Source organism: Mus caroli, chromosome 1 (genome assembly GCF_900094665.2).
Source record: "Mus caroli chromosome 1, CAROLI_EIJ_v1.1, whole genome shotgun sequence".
In the NCBI taxonomy this organism is placed as follows: domain Eukaryota; kingdom Metazoa; phylum Chordata; class Mammalia; order Rodentia; family Muridae; genus Mus; species Mus caroli.
In genome coordinates, this window is record NC_034570.1 from 64696706 (window position 1) to 64707607 (window position 10902).

Sequence of the window (10902 nt, forward strand, 5' to 3'; positions counted from 1 at the left end):
AAGCAACTTAACTCTTTACCAGGAAGGTCACAGCTACTATGAAGGCATACACAGAGACTCTCTTAAAAGATGCACAAGAAGCTGATGATCATGAGTTACCAGACAAGACTCAAATTTACCTAACATTCACTCCTTCAGGGGTATTAAAGTAAACACTGTTAGACTGCAATGTCCTTCAGAATCTGGTAACAGTAAAGTCACGCAGTGTGACCCTTCTTGTTGCTCCTCAGCATAGCTCTGCTATGGTTGGGCCAGTGTCTATGACAAATACTACTTAGCTTCTATCCAGCTCCAGCCCCACAGCTTTGCCTGGCCTGTTCTCCAAGCCTAGACCACACTTTCTTCTACATAATAAATACGAAGGCCTAACATGCTTGACACTACCTAAACACTACAAAGGGAACATAATAACAATGGCACTAGTAAACAAATAAGCAGATTTTAGTTCCATCCCAGGACCTGATGCAATTACCAGGCACATGAAGGACACTAAGCTGGCTAATTCCTTCCTAAGGGTCTTAGACTCAAGTGGGGTATTATATAAACTATTAAGGCCTAGGCAAAATATTAAGACCTAAATGGAACGTTAAGGCCTACATAAAATGGTAATGCCTAGGTAACTATTCCCTAGCTAGCCTGTCATGTTGTTCTGTTACTAATAAAATAAGAAAACTTTCTCATATGTTATGTCTGCTATTATTAGAAAACTTTCTCATGCTCAAGTTGAGTACATAGTCTGTTATGTTCTGAACTGCTTTGTATAGTTAGTTACCCACAATAAGCTCAGGCCCAAACAAACCACCCAGCAGCACTTCCTGCACCTGTGTATAAGCTTTTATGGTATAAACTGCCACTAGGATGGATCCCAACCTAAGAGAGGCACCTGCACCACCAATAGAAGAAATATCTGGAATAAGACTTCCATTTTGAGTAGTGGTCAATTAAAGTTTGGTAAGACCTCCCTGGGAACTGACCTCCTACTTGGCAGAAAGAGACATGAACATGGGTAACTGACATCCTGGTTAGTAAATTAAGACAAGTTCCACCCTAGTAGAGAAGTTAAGACAAGAACACTAGACAAGGCAAGTCTCCTGCCACAGTTGAATACCCCAGCCAATGGGAGCAGGATAAATGTACAACAAAAGACGTGTTCCTAAGGAATCCCATCCCTAACTCCTGACTGGTGGATAACTTGGCACAGATGTTTGTAGATCCCAGGCTTAAAAATCCTATAGAATTTTAATTCAATTCCAGAATCGGGACCATGGCCCTGGTCATTCAGTCTTGGGATGTATGCTAAATAAACTACCCCTGTCTGTCTGAGATTGGGGTTCATGTGGTTTGTGAGGCAATTCCTGGACCCCAACATAAGCAAATTGACTTAAAGAAGATATAAGATATTCTAATATTCCAAAGAGCAGTGATGACATCTAATTGGGGCTCTGGACTTTAATGCTAAAAACAAATACTTTTTATTTTACCTGCCAGATTCTCATTTCTTCCACATGAGACTTGAAAATTGTTTTGAGTTCCCTGACCCCTTTTATCCACCTAGCATGGATGGCAATAACCCTCAGTGGATGAAGCAAATGAAAGGTCATGCAAGTTCTCATTTATATTAGCATTTATACTTCACCCTTACTTTATTTTCTATGATATTTAAATATACTAGAAAAAATGCAAAAAAGGCCCTTCCTTGATAAGATATTTAAAATTAATACTCTACCCTTACTTTATTTTCTATGATATTTAAATATACTAGAAAAAAATGCAGAAAAGGCCCTTCCTTGATAAGATATTTAAAATAACTCCACACCTTTAAAAAAAATTCAGCTTTACAACTCTCTTAACTACACTTCTCTGTGTAGTGGATTTACCAAGACCAATGCATTATAACTTTGAAACAAACTAAACAGTGAAAACAAGCAATTCTAAAACAATTCTACTGTTTTAGGGTTTCTATTGCCATGACAAAAAACACCATGACCAAAACACAAGTTGGGAGGAAAGGGCTTATTCTGCTTACACTTACACATTGCTGTTCATCACCAAAGAAGTTAGAACATGAAAACCGGTCAGGATCCTGGAGGCAGGAGCTGATGCAGAGGACATGGAGGGGTGCTGCTTACTAGCTTGCTCTCCATGGCTTGCTCAGCCTGCTTTCTTACAGTACCACCCACTCAGGAATGGTACCACCCACAATGAGCTTGGCCCTCTCCATCAATCACTAAGAAAATAAATGCCTTACAGACAGATATTTTTTTAAGGTGTGTGTGTGACAGAAGAGGACATCTGATCCCATTATAGATAGTGGTGAGTCACTATGTGGTTGCTGGGAATTCAACTCCAGACTTCAGGAAGAGCAAGCAGTCAGTGTTCTTAACCTCTGAGCCATCTCTCCAGCCCCACAGCCAGATCATAGAGAGGCATTTTCAAATGAGGTTCTCTCACCTTTCAGATAATTCTAGTTTGTCATGTTGAAACAAAACTAGCCTGCACACCTACTGATAACGTTTTCTTTACAAAGGAACACTGAATTCAACTGAGATTATACTAATGAAGCAGAAGTATTTAACTGAATGGCGCTCCTAAACTCCCAAGAGGTACTAACTGCTAGTTAATATTAGCTGGAACAAGGACTCCAGTGCTCTTAAATTGTAAGGTATCCTCAAGGTATTTTTAAGTTACAGATCAGTGTGTTTAACATGAAATTGTACAAACTTCCCAAGCTAATTAAGCAACTTGTCACATTTCCCTTTAAGAGAAGGAGAGAAAAGATAAATGAGTAATACTTGATTCGTTTGGTTTAGGTTTTATGTTTGGGTGTGTGTGTGTGTGTGTGTGTGTGTGTCTGTGTCTGTGTGTCTGATGTTCAGGTTAATCTCAACTCATAATGCTCCTGATTCTACCCCGTTTGGTGATCACAGACATGAACTACCAAAGCCCAACTAAGTAAGCATTCTATTCTTTGTGACTATTTTTTCCCTTTTATTCAAAAGAGATTTTATTTCTCACATAGTATGTATGATTATGGTTTCCCTCCCTCTACTCCTCCCACTTTCTCCCACCTCCCTTGTCATCCAGATCCACCCCTTTCTGTCTCTCATTAGAGACAAACAGGCTTTTAAGGATGATAATAAAGTACACTAAAGCAAAACTAATGTATCAGGATAGGACAAAATAGAGCCCAAGAAAAGGCACAAAGGAAACTTACAGATGAAGAGACCACTTGTTTGCACCCAGGAATCCCATAATAAAGACACTAAACTGGAAGCCATAGTAACACACAAAGGACCTGGTACAGACCAGTACAGGCCCTGTGAATGCTGCTCTATCTGAGTTCATGAGCTTTGCTTGTGTTAGTTTAAAAGGCCTTGTTTCCTGGTGTCCTCCATCCCCTCTGGCTCTTACACTCCACCATAGGGTTCTCTGAGCCCTAAGGGGAGAGATTTGATGGAGACATCCTATATAGAACTGGGTGATCTGGCTGTGTGGGTCTCTGTATTGTTTCCATCTGCTGCAGAAGAAAACTGCTCTGATAATGGCTGAGCAAGGCACTGATCTGCTTCCCTGGCTGGAGTCTCTCTGTGACTATTTTATATGTCAGATTCAGGTAAATCACAAGGGAAAACTTTAAATTTGTATTTAATTGCTTAGTGTCAGCAAATGTCAAATGAGACAATTATTCCAAAAGTAAATGCACAACAGAATTCTAGTAATGACTAATTACAGTAGATCATATCCTAGGAGAATCTGTCATAGAAGCCCCAAAGACTATCATGTAGATGTGACCAGTGTTGAGTCTGTCTTCTATTCCCTTTTCTCCAAAGTAAAATAGCTAAGCAACCGCAGCTCTGCCGTCTTATTAAGCTTCATCCCTTTCACCTGCCATTCTGGATTTCAAGGCTCACACTTAAGTGTTCCTTTCTTCTCTTCTCATTCCTAGAAACAGACCAGTCACATGCAAGTAACCCTCAGATATCCATTGTCATTCTCTAATGTCTCCTCTGAGCCCAGACCAGCTTACCAGTAATGCCTTCACTTGTGGTATAAAGAACAGAATAAAGGCATCCAGCTGTGCTCAGTATCTCACAGGGGCAAACCCAGCACCAGGGAGGCTAAGGAGAGAGAATCTGGGAGTTTGAAATCAACCTGAGCAACAGAATGAGACTCTGTCTTAAAATTAAATAAAATAAAAGACGTCCCCTGCATTTGACAAATTTCTGTAGAAGTCACAAGCCCTATCTAACAACACCAGCTGGGCCTTCACCCATAATAGGACTGCATGTATGGTAGTTTTAACTCTGACTCTCAGAAATCAGACTGACCTACATGTACATCTGCCTTGAGGCCTTAACCACCATTCAGTATTGGTAATTAACACTGGAAACCAATACAGGATTCTCTTTGTGCTCTTGGTGACTTTAAGTAGGTCATCTTGGCATCACCACTTTGAAGCTGGGACATACTTGACCTAATTTTTTTCATTCATTATTTTAACACTTGGAAACATTATATTTGGCACTGTGGCTAAAAATGTGAGCCTGTCTTTATGAGAACTATACCATAATTGAAGGAGGTAGACATCAAGCAAATAAGTAAAGTGGCACATAAATAAATTCCATGAATAAAGAAATTCTAGACTGGAGGATATGGACACTAACAATCTGTGCCCCCCTCTTACATAGATGTTAATTTTTATTAAAAGCTGTAAACAATGCTAATAATTATGAAGTCTGAATACTGGAGACAGCTTTAAAAGCCAATTCAGTTATATTCATCATTTACTAGCTAAGGACATAGATTTCAGGAAAGCCATATGAATAGCCCTCCTTGGGAAGCTAACTGTGCTAATTGTTTTATTTGTATGTTTTAACTGTCAATTAGAAACAACCTAGAGTTACTTGGGTCAAGGGAACTTCAACTGAAAAACTGCCTTAACAGATTGGCTGTGTTGACTGACAACTGATGTGGAGAGCCCAGGCCACTGTGGGCAGCACCCTCCCTAGGCAGTTGGGCCTGGGCCGGATAAGCAAGACTGCTGAGCTCTAGTTAGAGAGCAGGCAGTATTCCACAGTTTCTGTTTCAGTTCCTACTTCCTCCTTCCTGTTTTCAATTCCTTCCCTGGTCTCCCTCAGCGACCCTTTCCTAAAAGTATAAAGTACAAATCCTTTCATCCCCAATTGCTTTTGGTTATGGTGTTAATCACAGCAACAGGGAAACAAACTAGAATAATAATTATACAAACTAACAAATAAACTAATAAACTTGGTTTTTAGGATACTTGTCCCTCAAGATCTAATTGGTTTTAAGTCTTAGACCATTTAACCCACTCCCTGTTTATTCTAACATTCCTAGCTTAGTCATTTGCTAATATCACCAACACCACCACTGTGACCAATTAATAAAAATGTACCCACATCTCAAAGGTCTAACTGCAAAGCCTAAGAACTTTGCTTCACCATACAGACCTAAGCAACGTTGTTTCCTCCACATCTCCTGGGTCTTCCTAACTTACCCTAAACTGTGTATCCTTTGTACTCCTTAAAATTGAGCACATATGCCTTACAGGGAGAAAATGCATTGCCGCTTGTATGCCTCAGTGACTTCTTGTTCTAATGAACCAGTGCCACAGCAAACCAGAGGGAGCAATCATCCTACTTAAGGATCACTGGCCTGTAAGATCACTCTGAAGAGTCAAAACTCCTAAAGAGGCAAAAGCGAAATGCTTAGAGCAGGAGACCTGTGCTTTATTTTAAGAACATCCATCCATAACATGGGTACAAAGGGCAATTTTATTAACACTTAGAAAACAAGGAAGTGAACAAAGAGTAGTAACCCTGACCCAGGATCTGAAGCTAGCTGGAATGCAGTGGCAGGCGTCCATCCATCTTTTATTTGTACATATACTTGTACGAAAGCTGGATACATGTGTAGTATATGCACATATGGGCACATACAGAGGCCAGAGACTAATTAGAATATGACCCTCAATCATTTCACCTAAGTTTCTGAGATAGTCTTTTACTTGAGATAACCATTTCAGCCTGGCTGCTGACCAGCAAGCCCCTGATATCTACCTGTCTCCTATAAACCCCCACACTGGGCTTACAGAAGAACACAGCAGCCTCACTTTTACATAGACACTGGGGATCTGAATTCAGATCTTCATGCTATTTGTTCAAGCGTTTGCACAGCAAACAGTTTAACCACCGAGCAACCTCCCTAGGGCCTAGAATCCATTTATAATGCTTTGGTCCCAGCACTCTCAAGGCTGAGGCAGGAGGATCCCAAACTTACCACACATACATGATGCATTTACACATGTGTGTACATACACACACACACACACACACACACACATATATATATATATACACAAATATAAACATAATGCACATATGCTTTTAAGTTTTTATATGTATATACACATATATAAAATGAATTTATCTTTTAAATAACAATGATATTTTGAAAAAAACCAACTATCTTCAAAGTTATGATTTTCTTAATCTTCTCTAAAGTGATATAAAAAGCACAAAATAAAATTAGCATAAAAAGCCCAACCCTCCTCACTCCAAAAATATGCCAAAAAGTACCTAATTAATTTTAATTCACAAAACAGCATCCTAGGACACCTGGCTGCACTAACAGGGCAGCTCCTATCTGCATTTCCTGCTTCCTTTAGGAACACACTAGTTCTCTGCTTTCTGCCAGCCTCTCAAATAATAAGGTCTTCCAGCTTCCTTTCCCCCAGTCCTTAAATAGCTTCTATTTGGTTGTGAGGCTTGGTCCTACGGTCAGTGTCACATCTGGCCTCTTCAACATGTTCACCAGCTTCACCTTGAAGCCAGAGTCATGTTATAAGGTCAGGAAATGATGCCCTGTAACATAGCCAATCCACTGCAGGAGCAAGCCATGCCTGCTACAAAACAGATCCAATGTGCTACACAAGACAGCTGACAGCTGGGAACAGCAGAGAGATGGCAGCTGCAAGCTGAATGTGAGGGTAATCGGGGTGATCAGCAGCCTACTGGGGAGAGCTCTGAAGCTCGGGGAAAGGACGCACATGATTTCAAATAAAATGCCACTCTGGGTGATGATGAGCTGAAGCAAGCAGCAGACAGACTGTCCAGGGTTGCTCTCCTCTAGAAAGCAGGAAGGGAGAGGCAAAAAGAGCTTGAGAGACAGCAAAGCCAGGAAGAAAAGCATTTCCCATATGACCTAAACCATGTCCTGTGTGATGTAAACCAGTATAACCAAAGGGTCTTTAAACTTAAGTTTGCTTTCTTAAAACTGAGTCTGAGGCTGGACATGGTGCATACATCTGTAATCCTAGTGCTAAGGACACTACAGCAGAAGGTCACTTAATTTAAAGATAAGATGGGCACAAAATATGTTCCAGGCTAACCCAGGCTATGGAGCTATCTGTTGTATCAACAGAAAAATAAAAGAAAGAAGGAAAAAAGTTTGGAAAGTTGTTGCCTCTGGTCCAAACCAAGCCAAAACAGCCTGCTTTCCCACAGCCCTTTGAACAAAGAATATTTTTATACTTTCGGTTTGCTTGGTTTTCGAGACTGGGTCTCATGATGTAGTCCTGCAAGCCAGGAACTCAATGTAGACCAGGCTGGCTAAAAACTCAGAGGCAACTGATTGTAACTGCCTCCAGAAAGCTGAGTGTAAGGGCATGAACCACCCACTCCCAGCCTTTTAACCCTTTTAAAGGAAGTAGAGATGATTTGTGACTGAAAAACCTAAGTAATATTTATTGACACTTCACAGGGAAAAATTAATTCAAAGTCCTATATGAGCTTATATCCTCTAGTAGTTAAAATAAACTCATTTAGCAGAGTTTAATAAACTGAAAAAAAGAAAAACAAGAGCACAGGAATCTCATATTCTCTGGACAACTGGATGTGACATAGTACAGCCTGAGCCTAATTACTATTACCTTCAGGCCCTTGACTCTTATGGCAAGCTCACTTAGTTTAAAAGAGCTGGCAGTTGGTAAAAAGGGAAACTGGTTGTTTAATTTTAGAACAATCTACAGATTATTCATGTTACTTTACCTAGTTAGTCTCTTCCAAATGGTTCAGCAAGCAGACTAAATCATTTTCTCATCACATCTTTCTGTGACCATTTTGGATAGTCACCACAGGAAACAACTTACATGTATGTAATTTCTTCTTGGGATCCCTGAGGCAGGGTGACAGAAACATGGGAAGGAAGCTTTGCTCACGAATGGGCTCTCCATACTCGGAACACTGTTTGGTATGTATTCATTACATGTTTATTATCAAATTTTAATATTAGCAAATTAATACGTGAATGAGCAAACCATTATTACTGAGGTACAGAGAAGACCAAAGATGTGGCTGGAACCTGAACTCATGTGGTCTGACATATTCTAAGTGGAAGAATATGTGTTTCCATCTGAGTTTAACTGTGGTTCAACTATTTAAAGCAGTGGTTGGGTCTCAACCTTCCCTGATGCTACAACCCCTTCAATATAGTTCCAAACGTTGTGGTGACCCTAAACCATAACATTCTTTTCTTTGCTTCTTCATAACTGTAATTTTGCTACTAAGCTGGGTCTCAGTTCCTAAGATCTAAATGTGTTTCCCAGTGGTCGCGACCCACAGATTGAGAATCGCTCGCTGATTTCAACATGTGCGTCATCACTGTCCTGCTACTGCAACTAGAAGTTGAGTTTCCAATGTATGTCTATGCCCAGGATGATCCGTATGCTTTAGGAAAACACAAGCAGAACTCAGACCGTGTTCATGCTAACAGAATTGCCACTCTCCTAAGAAATACAATGCCGTTCTTTCAAATATTAAGCGTTTGTAAAGAAGAATAATTTAACGTAAGTAGCAAAGTTTGTTGTCAGTTAACTTAAAAAAAAAAAAAAAAAAGTTGCAGTTAACACTGTATTTGTAGTAAAGACTGAAGGCTTAACATTCGCTACTGCCAAAGAGAAAAATGGGGAAAGACGTATACTTGGTAGTATTCGATAAACAGCCTCAGGTAAGAAAGTACCACTCAGGAGTGCATTTCAGACTGAATAAAATTCAAGAGAGGGCATGTTGGAGGATCAGTGGTACAGGGCCATAGTCTTTCAATCAAACTAAGTTAAAATTGCGATGCTCAACAAACTGCCATCGCCAAACTACCCGTAACCAGGTCCCTAGCCTCCTATTCCCCACGCCGAGCCTGCTATTAGAGAAAGGACCAAAAGATAAGCCTCACAGGGGCTGTTGTGCCCCGCAACCAACGGACCGCCTTCCCAGAGGACCGAACTCCAGGACCGCAGCAGCACAAGCCCAACCCAGCTCCGAGCGTCACCTTCCGGGAGGGACCAGAGAGCTGCGCTTTGAGCCACGCCCCGAAGGCAGTTCTCCCGCGAAAATTCGAAAAGTGCCGTTTGAATCCTCTTCGCTGCAGGTGGCTGGGAAGCCACTCAGAAAACTCAGGAGTGGGACACGAAGGGACAGACGACACTAGATCGCCAGGCCGGTCCTTACCAGCGGGAGCAGCGCAGCAGCTTCTCCAGGCGGGCAAGCGCCGCGCGGCTGTGGGCCCAAAGCCCGTCGGTAGCCGGCTCCATGGCGGGCACGGGAGGAGGCTGGTTCCCAGAGCAGACCCTCGGAGGCCGGCGTGGCATTCCCACAGAGGAGGGGAGGTCAGGTTTGCTCTCGCGCCGCACCCCGCTGGTCACCGCCGGATCCCGCTGCGTGCGGAGTCTCAGAATCCGTGGGACGCCTCGGGCTCGGAGGCCGAAACGCGGTAAAACTCCCAGAGATGTAAGGACTCGGCTTTAGGCCACGCCCTCAAGGCCTGAGGGCGGGGCTTTAGTAACGCGGTCCAAGTTCCGGAAATGGAGAGGCGAGGCTTGAGAGGCCACGCCCTCAGGAGGTGTAGGGCGGACCGCGGAAATCAAAGTGCCAAGGCGCGGGGTTGAGAAGGCGTGGGGGAGAAGTCACCTAGGCCCTTGGCCCTAGGAGGCGGGGCATAGCGCGCTCAAACTTCCTGAGCGGGTAACTGAGCGGCAGGGCCTCAGGCCACGCCTTCAAAGAGGCGGGGCTCCCCACGGGTTTCAGTCCCACCCCCTCTCAGTTTACTGAAACTGTTTGCTTACCCGGAAGTTGGATTCTAACCCTCCCATAGCCTCAGGAGCTCGCCGCTGAAGCCATCAACAAAGAGTGGCATTCAAGCTACTGTTGAACTTGGACAACCTTTTCCCATGACAATAAAAGTACTACCCTTTATATAAGAAAGTTCTCTTTTTCTCCTTGCTGTAGAATATAAGAACCCCCTAAATACTAAGTTTCAATTTCACTTTTTACTAGCTGTAAATATCCGACCAAGGTCATCTCTTAGAAGTTCTGGTGTGCTTTTAAAATATGATAAATTGCATAAAACGTTTTTGTTTGCTAGATGGTCTACCCTCCCCGGGGATTTTTTTTTAACGGCGTCTGTTTGCCAAGCTAGTTTAAACTGTGAAGCTAAGGGTGACCTTGAACTCCTCAATTTGCGATCCTCCACCTCCTGCGGGATAGGGGATTACAGATATGCACCACCACGCCCAGTTTAGATGGTGCTGAACTGAGTTTAGAGCCTCCTTTAAGCTAGAAGTATTCTACCAGCCATATCCCTAGACCCTCCTGCGGATCTGAATATTAACACTGGGCAAGCGCAGCACGCCCTCTCCACAGCTTCCGACCTATGAACACATTCTTGCACATCCCCTTTTATTTCTCTGTCTCTGCTTAACCGCCCCAGCTGCCTCTGTTTACCTCAAAGTTGTTCCTTCTTACTGGAATCCACACATCTGCCTAGATTGCCTCCCATCCTTAGGCCTCACTAAAGATATACAAAACATTACCAAACACAAAATTAGTC

General features: G+C 42.4%; 1 protein-coding gene across 2 annotated transcripts in view; it reads right to left on the bottom strand.

The window, feature by feature from the left end:
* The window catches only part of Bard1 (BRCA1 associated RING domain 1), a 66208-nt gene extending 56398 nt beyond the window's left edge, over nucleotides 1-9810 (bottom strand). Inside the window, exon 1 of one of the 2 annotated variants that reach the window (XM_021165841.2) lies at nucleotides 9525-9790. In XM_021165841.2, the coding sequence (XP_021021500.1) occupies nucleotides 9525-9664 (140 nt within the window). In that variant the 5' untranslated portion in view covers nucleotides 9665-9790. Of the gene's footprint in view, nucleotides 1-9524 lie in introns of both variants that reach the window. The other variant, XM_021165834.1, reaches the window with a different exon arrangement.
* Between the last annotated feature and the right edge of the window lie 1092 nt (nucleotides 9811-10902).